The 15,747-nt window shown below is 37.3% G+C and overlaps 1 protein-coding gene across 1 annotated transcript in view; it reads right to left on the reverse strand.

Annotated features, from left to right (window-relative positions):
• The window catches only part of LOC139718847 (myosin heavy chain, striated muscle-like), a 78,797-nt gene that overhangs the window by 36,815 nt on the left and 26,235 nt on the right, over positions 1 to 15,747 (reverse strand). Inside the window, 9 exon segments of the mRNA XM_071630312.1 lie at positions 7,237 to 7,363; positions 8,407 to 8,595; positions 9,734 to 9,904; positions 10,800 to 10,949; positions 12,044 to 12,162; positions 13,003 to 13,141; positions 13,478 to 13,581; positions 14,223 to 14,321; positions 15,631 to 15,694. Coding sequence (XP_071486413.1) covers positions 7,237 to 7,363; positions 8,407 to 8,595; positions 9,734 to 9,904; positions 10,800 to 10,949; positions 12,044 to 12,162; positions 13,003 to 13,141; positions 13,478 to 13,581; positions 14,223 to 14,321; positions 15,631 to 15,694 — 1,162 coding nt within the window.

Consider the following 15,747-nt stretch of genomic DNA (forward strand, 5'->3'; position numbering starts at 1 on the left):
ACGTGTAACTATGATAGACTAAGAGAGAAATAAAGAGAATCATCTAGTATGTTCAAAATCTTTGTAAACTAATTGTAACGGGGTGATTTCATGACGTTATTCCGTCGGAAACAATTTTTTCAATTTTCAATTTCAATCTTGCTGGAATTAAGAAATGATACTGGCTTTATAAAAAAAAAAAAATCACGGGCAGGTGATTCATGCCCCTTTCCTGGACTAAGGGCTTTGCATAGATGTTTTAAGGTTTGACAGATTGTTCAAATTATTTAATCGATAAATGATTAAGTATAAAACGCAAGATGACTTATTCATGAATTCTTGTCTAGCGTATATCAACTCTTGTTTGGTGGATAAAGATTGAATTCCTACGGTTTAAAGTATAGCGCACACATACATATTATTTTGTTATTATTATTATCATTATCATTATCGTAACGTGAGTTTATGAACTTATACACGGGAAATTATGTGACAATCAACATGACAAACACGTGACATTTCTTCACAGTTTCGTTCAAATATAGTGCGATTGCGTAATCTATGCACTCTTAAATGGTTCAAAGCCGAAAAAACAAATATACTTTTGCTTTTCCAAAACGATAGAAATCTCATAGTATAGTTAAGCACTGCCAAAGTTAAGACTGGAAACATATAATACGGAAAATAATTCGACTCTCTTTGTAAAAGCGGTGGCATGCAACATAATCCAGTCGTGAAAAATCTGCATCTACGTGATGAGACACTCTGCGCCAATCAGATCGTGAGCAAGACTAAAGTGTGGCCACCCATGAAATTTCATCAAGCTATAAATATAATCATGTATCATTGGTGCCATGACAACAAGAGCTGATGGGAACATTTGGCGGGAAAATATACACGGGAACATAAAAACACGTAGTTAACACTGAAGACATCACCTTTTACACAACACGAGGGGTAAATTACACTCTAAAGGTAACATCGACACTGAACTGCACAGGGTGTATATTCATGGTGTCAATTAACACTTTCAAAAGTAGTGTAAAACGTGTTTACATGGAAACGCGGTCATCACAATGGTGCATAAAAGTGACTAGGTTTCTGCTCAGGGGGATAAAACATCTCTTATTAAGTACACCCAGTCATTAGATGCGACAGAAATATTTCAAACACCGAAAAATATTTTGATACAATGCAGGAACATCGAGAATTAAAAGAACTACCTTTCATACCTTGCTAACTCTTTCATCGAGATTTTTTTTTTTTAATTCAAATTGGTTGAGATATTTTGTCTAACGATTTGTTATCCAGGATTTTCATATCTGTTCGAAATCCAATGTAAACAACGAGTGTGAATTCTGCATATATCTCCTTTTCTGCTGAATCGGAAGTAACACTAAGTATGCGTCAAGTTTTTAAACTTAAATTCCACAGACAGAACACTAATGACAAGATGCTGTTAAATTATTTATCTGTTGTAGGGGTAAGAATAATAGTATCACGTCATCAAAACATTAGAGCACACGATTTCCATAGAGGGGAATTGATTTCATTAATGAAACTTTTTTTTTTCAACATTGAAGTTATTAGGACACATGATTACAACGTATCGGTGAGAGAAGAATTTCTTAGGATTTAAAGTAGTATACATTCAGGAAAGACATATACGATCATCTTGGACTGGTCATCACACAAGAAAAAAGTGAAAAGATATCATAATAGTAAGCGGTTAAAACAGTTATAATTACAAACACATACTTACAAAAAAAAAATAACATGAAATAGAAAGAAAGAACCTAAACGTGATAACCCTACTGTCAGTGGAACGTAATTACAAGGTGATCACATTTCATTACGGTAATCAAACTTCAGTAAGTTGTATGTTTGTTAACCTTTTTTTTTCTGCCCTCAATTTGGTTGGGGTATTTCACACTAGTCGCCACAAGTCTTGCTGGTATTCCTTTCTAAAGATGATTTAAAAGGTATACTGAACAAAGGTGGAAGAGTTCAAGTGTAAGAAGTAACATTTCACATTTGCAATATCAAAGCTTTGAATAAATTGACACTATAGGTAATTAATTGCCATCGCAGAGCCGGGGTTTACCAGAAATGAGCGACAATGTAAAATTTGATTCTCAAGAAATTATAAAATTGACACAGATTATACATCCGGAACTGCCAGTGTGTCTGTGCCGAATGTTATAGTTAAATCGCCAAAATAGTTTGTTAAAGTACTGTGACGGAAAAAAAAAAAGTTTGGCACCAGCTGTGGCTTTAATTCAATAAAATGTGATCACCAGTGAATTACTGTATATAAAAAGGCAATAGACTGAGGTGCATACTATGGTATAATGACACATGAAGTAAACGCAGAAATTATCACAGATTCCCTCACATACCTGCCAGATACATACCTGTTTCGCGATAAATGTCTTGGAGAAAAAAAAAATGTCCTACTTTGTTGTTTCCAAACGTTCTAGTATGAAACACACACTTACCAGTAATCAGAGAAAACTGATTGCTTTTTAGTTTAACAGAACTAGGCCGGGCACAGACTATCGTCGGTTATATACAAGGTTATTATATGCACAAAAAAATAGCATTTAGTTTCCACAATATATTAATAACATAAGTGAAAAATATTAAAACTGGTTTTTTCACAGTACAGTAAGCTTAATCATGGAAGGGACTGTTTTCACTGGTACTTCGCAGTTCCCCCAGAATGTTTTGGTCTGATTAAGGATGTATGAGATTAATAGATACCACTTTATTTTCCCCATTTCGTTAGCATAAAATTTCTTTTATACTGATAAATGTGAATACCATGCTTTATTGCATTGATTAAAGGCATTATTTATTTAGTGCTTCAAAACAGCTCTAAGATATAAGTTACGAATAAAAACTACCAGCGTATATAAAGCTTTAAATCAGTATTATTAGTGTAAGCATTGTTAAATATACAGACTGTGAACAATAGTAATAATAAAATTGTTTCTAGACTAAATCGGCTGCAGAAATGGTTTAGTGAGAACAATTGTGATATTTCCTTATATTTCAGGCTTTATTGCGAAATGTCTATCTGGTAAGATGTTTTGTGATACAACTGATCTACACATATACATGAAATTTCATAACTCGAACACTTTTTTAAACACTGCTCCCAATAGTAAACAATACCTTTGATAGACGGCAATAGAATTTTGTTTCTTCAATTTAGTCAAAACATGAAACTTTTTCCTTCTTAACCGTAATATTAACTACGTTAGATGATGTATTTAATACAATGATTACAAATAGATATTATATGATAAGGTGACTCTAAACTGAGAAATGCTAAATGCATGTTCGTGGAGTAAAGAAAAAAAACCCTTCTACACGTGAAAGAGTAGCATTTCTACGTAATTATCATGGTTACCGCGAAAATGCGCGTGAGTATTAACTGTGGCAACAAGAGTGGAAGTGGAAAGGCGACAACGAGACTAATACTCAATTAAAGAAAGAAAAAGAAGAAAGTGAAGGATATGGTGTTTGAATAGTACAGCAATAATTGTGCTTAGTATGAATTTACATGTTCTACAGAGAAAAGGGGGACAGAGCGGAAAAACTGCAGAAAATAAAATAAAAAATTTAGACCATTTAGTGTGGAGTCAGCAATGACAAGGGGTTTTTTATGGGGAATAAATGTTTTACAAAGGAAATACTAAAAGAGGGGATTTACTATGAACTATATGAGCTTCATATTCGATTCCTCTTTTACCTATAAATGTCTGGGATGTCTGCTTTGATCTACCGACTGATAGTAAAGGAAGAAAAGGAACTATGAACATGATGAAAAATGACATAATCACTACACCTCAAGAAAAATAGATTCATCTTTGCACCTTTAGCAGTGTCACACTGGGAGTACCTTTACGGGTGTAACCTTCCAGATCTGTTAGCGCTATGAAGGCAACTTTTGCACCTTCCCGATCTGAAAGGTGCGCAATTGCACCCGTAAAGGAGCTCCAAGTGTGACACCAGGTGCAAAGTCTAACCTATGTTTCTTAAGAGTGTAGTCGAAAATTGAACATATGAATGCATATGTATATATATATATATAGTGCGAGAGATAGTTCCCTTCCCAAACGTACGCTGTGCCTCATTGTGGGTAGCATAATATAGTGAAAGAAATTAGGCTTGAGGCGGACGTTGCTCTTGATGTTTTCCCTTTTAATCAATCAAGCTTTCGGCCTGTCATCAGGCCTTCATCAGGATCTATATACCAACAGGACAATAATATCATCTAAATGGCTTAATGTGTCATAATATAATGCAATATCATATAATACCAATCTTCTGAAATGTTATCCCTTATATACACAAATCAATCATTCAATTCAATACAGGCTGAAAGCTTGATTGATTAAAGGGGAAAACGCCTCAAGCCTAATTTCTTTCACCATACCACATAATATAGGTAAATGTATACGTATGTATGTATGTATGTGCGTATAATAGTTTTCTAACTATGTTCCAGACTGGTAAACTGAATGAATATCCCTTTGGTCAGATGATAAGCTTTCATATTGTGATGATATATACGCGTTTGGGCTTGAAATGAGACTATTCTGTCAAGGATGCTACACATAGTGATAAGTAGATGAGATCCCTGTTTAACACTCACCTCTGCCTCGACCTTGAGAGTTTAGATCACACGTGACAAAAGTTGTAAGATATATCAATGATTTCACACACACTTATTAATGTTTAGAGTCACTCTCGTCTTCTCTGATTGTTCGCGAATGATATACGTAATCTTTGTTGTTGTTATTTTTTGTTGTTATTAATGTAATTAGATTTGAAACGGCAAAGGAGACTTTGATAGAAAATTAGATTCAATTGAAGTTTCTTCAACTGTTAGAAGTAAACAAATGCGATTAAACTGGAAGGAACTGTTCTGTTTTCCGGGTTAAAAGAAAGCGTTTCACTTAATCAAAACAACATGAAGCAAAGGATACGAGAGAGCAACTTTTTTTTGCGTCCAGTAGACTAATTACATTTAAGTAAAAAAAAAATGATATATAGGATGTTCATATCTGGTTAGCCAGTGTATTCGTCTTTTAATCATCTTGAACGTGTGTTATATGAAGAGATCGTAATACCATAAGAGCAAGTTAAAGACACAGTTAGAAATATGGGGCAAGGAATTAATCATTTGAATTGACTGTCAAAAAAATTATAAATTTCTGAATACTCTCACGTAGTATACTAGGAATGTGAGGCAAAGATATATCTTATTAGTCAAACAACACTTGAGTAACATCTTATGACATAAATCTTTAATCGACAGTAAAAAAAAAGCTTTATTTTATCTGATAATCATAAACTTTAACTTGTTTCATTAGTCACAAGACACTTCAGTTAGCACTCGACTTCGAGTATCACTTGTATTTCAAAATAATCACTGAATAATTAGTTAATTGATTAACAAATTTTGTTGACAAAAATGTGAAATCATCAAAGTTACGGTAGTCTCAAGTTTGTTATCCAACTGCAGGGTGACGATATTCTATTAAAGAAATTATTTTACAGGTGTTTACAAATTACAACAAATAATTATAAACATTATTGTTGGTACCGGACACCACACCGCTATCAAAGAAATGAAATTGTTGTCTACTTACTCTCTGTAATAATGAAAACCAATAAAGAGATATTTAAATTTTGCTTCAACGCGACAGGCATGATGTAAAATTGGATGTAAGAAAAATCATTCAAGAAAAATCAACTTTAATTGGAGTATTGCTTCTTTCAAAGTTTGTCACATTCACAATGAACAGTTGTTGAGGTGAGGGTGCTGTAATGAAAGATAACTCAAATAATAAGATTTCGATTTTACTTTGGAATTTAAAGAATAGTAATGCCATTTGAAAAGACAAAGAGCCCTGGAAATATCTCTTCTAATGTTTAAAGCTTTCAACCCAGTTGTACTCTCTTATAATAGAGGAATGAGCAGTCTCCAGTAACATCCTAGATACCGTGTTTTTAATGCTCCCTCGTTTGTTTGTGTTTTTTACTAGTTTCCGTTCTTCAAGAACATGGTATAAACGAATCATTGCCATCAGTCACATTATGTAACAATATTGTTTCAGCCAAAAAAAAAAATGTGATTTTAAGGAATTTATAAGAACCACTTTCATCAGTAATGACCAAGATATGTTGCGAATGCCTTCAGCGAACCTGACGTATGTTGCATAACCTATAGGACAGTGCGACGTTTCCTTTGCTCTTAGGTTTCTCACTCATCTCTTTTACAACGTTGAACAATTGAATCTACATCACAATTACTCCTGTCAGCTTAGGTAGCACCAAGAATATTTCATCATAGTAGTTAAAGCCATTTTTTTGTCATTATCGATGTGTAAGATAACAAATAAGACTGATCAGGGCCCTGTTTCCTAAAGCTGTTTGTAAAGTTACGAATAACTTACGAGTGACTGGTGATCAGTTCTGATGTGCTATACTTATCAGAATTTCCATAATTCAGCACAAGAACTAATCACCAGTCGCTCGTAAGTTGTTCGTAACTTTACGAACAGCTTTATGAAACACCCCCCCCCCCCCGTTGCACTTTTACAATCTTTTTGAGAATCCTGCCTAAATTCATTTGAACAATGCTAAAATCCTGCGACAGATTACATAATTCCTGGGTCTGATCGTAGAAGTGAAGTATCAATCGATGTTAAGTATTCAGATCCTGACTGTGTTCTAGTATGTTTTACCCTATTTGCATGATGATTCATCATAAAACCAATTCTACTGACTATATTTGATTTGTAAGCAAGCCTGATGCAGGATGACGATATAATAACAGTATCTCTTTATAGCGTTTGCACTTCCAGCATTTTCTATTTCAAGCTTTGTTTGTACGAGAAGAATAAAAAACCCTTTCTCAAACATTATCTGCAATTGACGGGAAACAGTAATACTCAGCGGCTTCAAGATGCAGTATCGTCATACGTCATACAGGTCACCTCCCTGGACGGACACAGTGACCGCGATGTACAGTGACGCCAGAAGGAATGGGTAAAGAGCCCCTGGCCAGCTTCTGATTGCTATAGGGCTACTATCTATCAAGTCCAAGGAGAACCACCACGCCTCGTTAGAAAAAAAAATCTTAACTCTGTAGCTATCACCATTGAGATACAGTATTCTATAGTATTTTATAGAACCAGTCCTGGGAGAGTTAAAGATTCGGTGTTGCATAGGTTAACTTACCGGACTGTCCAGATTCGGCGAAGAGCTCAGCCAGAAGGGGTTCAGCAGATTTGCGGAAGATCTCGACTACGGCCTCGTTCAGGGGATCCTTGTTCTTGTCCAGCCAGTTTTCTACGTTGTAGTCGACCTGCACGATCGCGAATATGAGGAGGTATCAGAGTGAATGCTTCGGTCTTGTCGATCTTTCAGAAAAGATTAAACTTCATTAACTATACACACTTCTTTGCAATATTCATTATATATCCTGAAATCTGAAACCTGTTCCTTGTTAAACACAAAAGTCGTCACAAGTCCCAGGTGGAAATGACTCTGGAGGGGTTTTTCCGCTAGCAGGTCTTATTTTTATCCTTTTTTCTCTCTCTTTCTGTCAAACACACACACGCACACACACACAAACATACATACACTTTTGGTTGAGGCTATGATTTTACTTTACAGATGAATACATGTATGTCCGACTTTACGCCGACCCCATGATATAGCAATAACCACCACTATCATCATCAAATACGGCTCATAATAATGATAAAAATGATGATAAAAAAGACAATGTCCTATTGACCCACAATGTCCTATTGACTCACTGTAGGCTCTCCAAGATTAGCTCTGTCACGGAGATATTGTCAAGGGGCTAAATATTTATGTCTTGGCACCGTCCTTCCGAAAGAATCTTATAGGTACTAATACATGTATCACTACCCCAGTTTTGCCAGGTACCCATATAAACGAGTGAGTTGAGAGGGCAGTCGCGACGTCGTGAAATCTTCTTGTCCAAGGACTTAAGCACTCGGCAGGACTCGAACTTAAATTCAGGAATCTTATCCACTATACTCCACGCTACCTCTTACATGAATTTTTTAGTTTTGGTTTGTTTGTGAGTATGCGTGTGTGTTTGTTTCGCACAAATAATGACATGTTCTGAACCCAGGAACAGAGAAGGAATTTTTCACATACGAGATAAATAGTGACTGTTGCTAAGCAAAAGAAACTAGAGGGAGGATGTAAGCAGACAATATCTATAATCAATCACGCATTATTCTGTTTTGTTACGTCTGGTGTATTTTTCGCCTAAAAATTATGAGAACATTATACTCCTCGGTTAAGAGGGACATTTTGTGAGCAAACCGTGCCATAAATGGTGCATGCAATGACAACAGTGTCGATACTCACTGTTCCGGCATAGTGGTGGATCTCGAAGTGAACCGCGTGTGGCTTGGGCTTCTTCTGTCCTCCTACGGACGGCTTGGTGAGGTTCTTGGACTTGCCGTGGTGCTGCTTGATCAACTTCTCCAAGAAGGTCATGTCGGTGGCCTTGGGGAACATACACTCCTCCTCAAGGATGGCGAACACACCCATCGGCTGTGGAGGGGAAAATGATTAGTAGGAAAGTCATTTTTCCCCGATCACTCAGCTACAGCAGTTGTAAAAGTCTGTATAATTGTCTAATGCTACTCAAAAACCCTCTTCAAATGGGGTTCCTTGTTCTAAAACGGAGCACCGATTGTAAACATTTTTTTCCACGGTGATGATTAAAGTGATGAAGCTGATAATCTCGCCAATGTAGTTGTTGCAATGGGCAAGTCATCCCACCCCGCTTCCCCACTTTGTTCATTTCTAGAGGCACGCTTCCTTCTTTTACATACAATATCAATATACACCGGGCTGCGCAGGGAATCTATTATTTCTACATATAGCAGACAAATTTACCAACTGCCTTGCGATTTGCAGAAATATAACTATTTCAGCACTCTCGTTTTCATTCAGCTAGAATGATCATGTTGTGTCTTTCAGATGTCTTGCAATAATGACTTTGAATCCTCGGGTTAATGTTGGCTTGTAAACGTTGGATGAAGACTGTGATACATTATTTTGTCGATGTGTGTGTTTTGTACATTGATGGCTATTTTTGTATACGCATACACATAAACACTCAAACAAGCACACACTCTGCAAAAACATCGGTGTTAAATTTAACACCACGGGTGTTTAATCTAACACCGATCAAGTGTCAATAGAGGACCACACCCACAGGTGTAGAAAGTATGTTGTGATAATGTTGAAAAGTGTTCACCTGGCACTTCATGGTGTTAATTTGACAATGCAGCTGGTGATATTTTTGACATTGCGCTGGTGTTGATTCAACAATGACACCACATGGTGTTCATTTTTTATTGCTGGTGTTAATGTCAATGGTATAACACCCGTCTAGCTTCAATAGGAGACCACACCAACTGGTGTTACCGTGGTGTAAATGTGTTCATACCTTTTTTTTCAAAATCAAGTACTTTATCGAAAAATTCTTGATCGTCTTGTTGAAGTTCAAAATCAACAAGAAAAACAGTAACTAAGAAACTATTCAAAAAACAATGTCGTATTACGAGGTGACACCCGCAGGTGTTGATCTAACACTGCAAATGAGCACCGAAAATTTAACACCAGCTCGGTGTTTCATATTTAACACCGAACTTATTGCAGTGCGCAGACTCCTCCTACTCACTCCTTCGATGAGGGTGATGCAGTCCTGGAGATCGAGACCGAAGTCGATGAAGACCCAGTCGATACCCTCCCTCTTGTACTCTTCCTGCTCGAGGATGAACATGTGGTGGTTGAAGAACTGCTGCAGCTTCTCGTTGGTCAGGTTGATACAGATCTGCTCGAAGCTGTTGAACTGCAAGATGGGCGGAGGGAGGTGATCAAGACTGTTACGAATCAACCATTTTCTAGCGTCGGGATGATCACACAAAAAAAAAATGGTGCGAAAAATCGGAAAATCAGAAAGGCAATGTCGGCTGTGCTCGTCTTCTAAAACTTATCGTAATCCAGAAGGAATGTTTACAGCACCGGTGTTTGCATGAAATTAAAGTATATAAAGATTCACTCTTTGAGTATATCTCTCTATCTTTTATAACCAGTAACTCTAGTTCACAACTTTTTGCGATTTCACCAGCAGTTCAAATGACAATATCCTTTATTTTTCAGTTTTGTATTGTTTAGAAAGAATGATAAATTTTCATCCTTTTTTTTTCCAATTGCTTTTAACGCATGTTTGTCATGGAAATCGCTGTCTTTTGATATGTAAACGATGCATCTTGGACTTACACGGCGTTCGGTAATCCGACATCAACACCAGCTACAATTACAACAAGATTAACATAATCACAATATACATGTACACGTAAGTGAAACGTGTGTGGTAGACGCTGTCTCTTTGAAGGGACATTCCAGACGATTTATATAATTTAACGTTATGTAGTAAAGGAAATGATAGTACCTTGTATACATTTTAGAATTCACTGTGGTCCTTGAGCAGACAAACTAACTCTCTTAATGAAAAAAAAATGCGAAAGTGTATGTGAATTATCCAGAGGTCTCCCTTGAGAATAGATCATGCACCACAGCCACCATCGCACCCACTAGCATTAGGGAGCTTTAGATTTTTGGGACAAGGAAGTTTGAAGAAGAAAAAAAAAAGACCCCCCAGAAAAGAGTCTTCGTCGAAACGACGAACGTCCTGAGTAGAGAGAGACACGTATAAGTCCACTCTACTCTTCTAGATTCCTCACCTCGAAGATCTCGAAGCCGGCGATGTCCAGTACGCCGATGAAGACGTGCTTGGTAGCCTTGGTGGCCAGGGTCTTGTTGACACGGTTGACGAGCCACGAGAAGAGACGGTTGTAGATGGCCTTGCCGAGGGCACCCACGGAGTACTCGACCTGAGCAAGAGTTATGGTGACAAAGAAATTAAAGTGACGAGATTAAGGGATTTCAGCCCATTAGCATAAGACATTATAGATACGTAGATAGATAGATAAATAGATAGATAGATGTATAGATAGATAGATAGACAAACAGACAGACAAACAAACAGACAGACAGACAGACATATAGATAGATAGATAGATAGATAGATATAGACAGACAGACAGACAGATAGATATAGACAGATAGATACATACATACATACATGCATACATATACATACCTACACACACATAATATACATACAGATGGATAGATAGATTGACAGACGAACAGACAGAAAATATGAAAAAGAAAGACATACAGACAGACAGAGAGGGAGAGAACAGAAATAAAGAAAGAACGACACACAATTAGATACAACGGGAGACTCACTGAGGGTTTGAAAAAAACATAAAGTCTAATGAAAGAGCAAGAGAGAGACAGACTGATAGAGATCCAGAAAGAGAGAGTGAAAGAAAAGGGGAAAAAAAGAAAGGGAACCGTGAAATATTATTAGGGAATGCATGTGATGAAAGTGAATCTTTCCTGGCTCCGTGCAGATTGCAGTTTTGGAGCAACCGTCACTGGATGAGACGACTTTTAGCAACAGTCTAGTGTTCGTGACGTCATGCATTGGAAATGATGCAAAGAAAATATAAAGAGAAATCCACCTGAAAATACTGTAGTTTCACTGTTTATGAAAAATACACATCCCCTCGATTGGTTAGTGTAATGTTTTCTGAACGAGGCAGGTGAAGTGTTCTTTCATTATGCTAGAAAATTACAATAAACCGAATTTTCTTTATAATTGCTTTCCACACATGACGTCACGTAGTGGTAAAGTCTTCTCATCCAGCGATGGTTCACCAAAATATTACGAATTCACAACTTTTGAGCAGATTGTCCGATTTTCCTCAAACTTAGCTAATGCATCCTTCTAATGTTGCTGCGCTCCCTCAATTCACATATCAGGTTCCATTCTCCATATCTTTCCTTCTCCTTGAAAGACGAAAGGAACTACTTCCCCAAAGAATTGTCACCTCCGATTGTCCGTGTAGCGACGTACCTGTTTCTTGGTTCGGCCTTGTTGGACGTACTCGCTGCCGACCTTGATGCGAGGCTTCAACAGGTTCTTGACCAGTTCTTGGTTGTTCACAGCGAAGACAAAGGCGACCTTGTCAATGACTATTGCAGATAAAGAGATGATAACGAATCTTATGTCAGATATGAGGTCATGCTATATTAGAACTCATCATGTACCTCGTGTTACTAATACCGGCAAAACTTTGCGTCTGTGCAGGGCCGGCGCTACGTTTTTTAAAAGTGAGGGGGCCCAGTCTGTATTTCTGGTGGCACTTCCGGGTTTAATCAACTGTAATACCTTGGTATATGTTGTTCAATAATCAAAGCAATATTTTACTTATGAATGAATTGTGAGGTGTAAAACTATCCGTTTTAGAGTGAGAAAGGAAGAGAGAAAAATAGAGGCAGAGAAAGCGAGGATGGGTGCACTGACACGAACTGTTAAGATAATGACTGCTGTCTGGATAAATTAATAGATATTGTTAATCTTGTTCTAGAAGAATGATTAATATCAATAAACATGTAAATTGAGAAATGGGTATGCTAATGTCAAGCGCTTTGTCGTTTCTTATTTTCTTCGAGGGAAAATATCCGTTGTTGTTTCACGTAATATCTTTAATTTCAATGAAAATGATGAATTTTAACTCCTTATAAGAACTATGTTTTAATGCATTTTACTATCATGAATGTTACAGTAATCAACCTGATAATCGTTACATTATTTCATTTTGCATCATTACAGCATAAATGATGATATCATGATTGACATCATTTTTACTATTATTATGATTATCATATTTCAATAATGATCGTCCTAATCATCATCATAATCATTTCATCAGTCTTTTACCGAAAATAAATGTTGCGTTTTTATACTAGTGATTATAACGATGTTGATATAATCTTCGGGCAAAAACATAAGCAGGTAGAAATAGTACTCACGCTCTGGTGTTTCGATTTCGGCCTGTTCCTCGCGGGGCCTCTGCTTCCACTCGACGTTACCGAAGTGGAGGATACCACCGCACATCTTGTAGAGACTCATCTTCTCTTCATCTTCGAAACCGAGAATTGTCAAGGCATCCTGCGGAGAAAGAGAGGACGGTACCAAAACGGGTCGATTAGCAATCGTGTGCTAAGTAAGAACCTTACTCTTCGTTGCCGTAAACGATGCAAGCATGCCAACCAAGCATGAAAATGATAATACAGCCACTTCTTGCACAACGTATAAATCAACCAGCGTTTCGTCGATTTCCTCTGGCGAAAATGTCACGCGTTCTAGTTTGATTCCACACGAACAGTTCACTGTGGTAATTTTTCTTTTATTTCTTTCTTTTTTCGTTAATTTTCACAGACAAATGATTTCCAGCAGGACTATGCAGATTAGGGACGAAAAAGGGCAAGGAAATAAGGTTCTTACATCAGTGAGCTTGAATTCCTCAACGTCATTAACGTTGTCAATCTCAGTTTCGCCCTGGCTGATGAAAGCGTACTTCTTGGGGTTCTTTTCAACCAAGAGAGCCTCTGTATAGGATAGACACAGAACCGAAGCCACATGAGTATATAGTTCAAACGTTTGTTTGATGGGTTAGGTCTCCGTCATTGTTATGGAGATGTACAATGCGTGGTGGAGGAACTGCGTGATAGTAATATTCTGCGGATATTCTTCGAACATCCGTAAAAGAAAAGAAACGATACAAAATGGAAAAGAGAAAATTAATGAAAATACTACAGTTAAAAGGCTACGTCTCAAGAACAGCGAAAATATAAGATACTCACTTTTATCATTATCCCCGATGATGACTGTAATTATGTAAAATGATAATCATTATAATTAACTATTAATTGTAACTAACTATTGATTGTAATAGTAATACTGTAATCAATCACCATTATTCATTACTATGGCAACTAACCAGGTAATGACTTGTTTCTCATATATTAAGCAAGAGATCGGTTTTGTTTTTGTTTTAGGGTGTTTTATTCATGATTGCGTATATTATTATAACACAGTCATGTACTTGCCAGTTAAACTTAAATACAGTACAATAGAAGTTCAATATCAGTTTAAATGACAGTAAATGTAAATCGTGAGGTCAGGTCATTCTGGCCCACTTGATACTGCGAGCTGAAAGAAAGTTCAAAATGCGAAGGACAGGACGTACCAAGGACATCGGCTCTGTATCCAGAGACGATCTGGTAGAAGATGTGGTAGGATCGTTCACCGGGGGCTTGGCGGATTACACGAGATTTCTCGAGCAGGTCTTGAAAAGAGACAAACGAAAGGAGCCGAGCGTGAAACGATTGATGAGAACCACAATTGAAAAATGGCTATAGATGTTATTTGAGATTAGTAAGCTTACTGTCCTTTAAATGCTTTAAAGCGAGATGAAGACGATGAATCTAAATCATGATGGTGCACATTGTCGAATGCGGTGAGTTAGCTCAGTCGGTAGCACGTCTGCCTCACGATCCAAAGGACCCGGTTCGATCCCCGAGTCCCACTGAGCAATGTTACGTGTAATCATACCGTTCCCTTTAGTATCATAAGAGGCAAAACATTCTGTCCCTCCGAAAGGACATAAAACGGAGGTCCCGCGTATGAGAGAGTCACAACTCATGGACGAAAAAGATCCCATTTCATTTATTCATAGCAAAGACAGGATGTTTCACCTTTACATCCAACTGGACCCCATGCAAGACCATCTATGTAATAGTGCATAGCTGAATATGGGCTATCCAGCCATCTTCTCAGATGGAAAATGAACAAACAAACGAAGACCTTTGTCGGCAAGGTACAAGAGGCAGCCTATATTCGGAGGCATGAGATCCTCCCTCTCCCAAATTACGAGAAAGATGAGTTCTCGTTTGGATGTGCAGGTCTGCGATTTGCTTTTAAATCTCCTCATCTGGTTTGGAGTGTTGACTTTCAAATTCAGTAAGATTTTGAGGTATCATAATTATCAAGCAGTGTGGATTGCTTTTATCATTTGTTATCACGTCATTTCAGATAATGGTCTCTACACACACTCTATGATTTGTAAACGGACTAAAACTAAAACAAAAAAATCCTGTCAATTCAATTGTTACTCTTGAGATGATAAAAAAGCTGAATTTTGGAAAAAGACAACGATTAAGTAGCTACTGGCAGCTGATCGCACAAAATATATCATACATTTTTGTATACACAAATAATGATATTAACATATGTTCACACAGAGTGCATGTGGATTTATATGCCTCAAAAGTATCAGTCTAGAAAGAGAGAAAGAGACAGGAAGGAAAGAAAGAAAGAAAGAAAAAAAAGAGTGACAATTATAAGCTGGTGCATTTCTTCAGTTTTGTCATGACATCACAACTTGTCATCACAATTTTCGTTTAAGCAGGCACTATAGTCAAAGGGAGCCGCGGCGCTGAAAAAATAATGATTTCGTAGGTGGGTTTATGCCTTGATAAAGATATTCCAAGTTCATAGTTTCACTATGGTTAGTGGAGGGATTAAATTGTCAGCGTGAGACATCTCGGGGATAAGCTATCTTCTCGTACGTGATCTGAATCAACTTCGGTGCTTACATGTTTCAATGTCGGCTCCAGCAAGCTTGCCGCTAGTACCGAAATGGATGCGGATGAATTTACCCTGCAGAAGGCGTAAGAAAGCAAGCATGGTGAATGTCTAGAATTTACGATCGT

Source organism: Diadema antillarum, unplaced genomic scaffold, assembly GCF_040938485.1.
Source record: "Diadema antillarum isolate AM-2024a unplaced genomic scaffold, OU_Dant_1.0 scf00000100, whole genome shotgun sequence".
Taxonomy (NCBI): Eukaryota; Metazoa; Echinodermata; class Echinoidea; order Diadematoida; family Diadematidae; genus Diadema; species Diadema antillarum.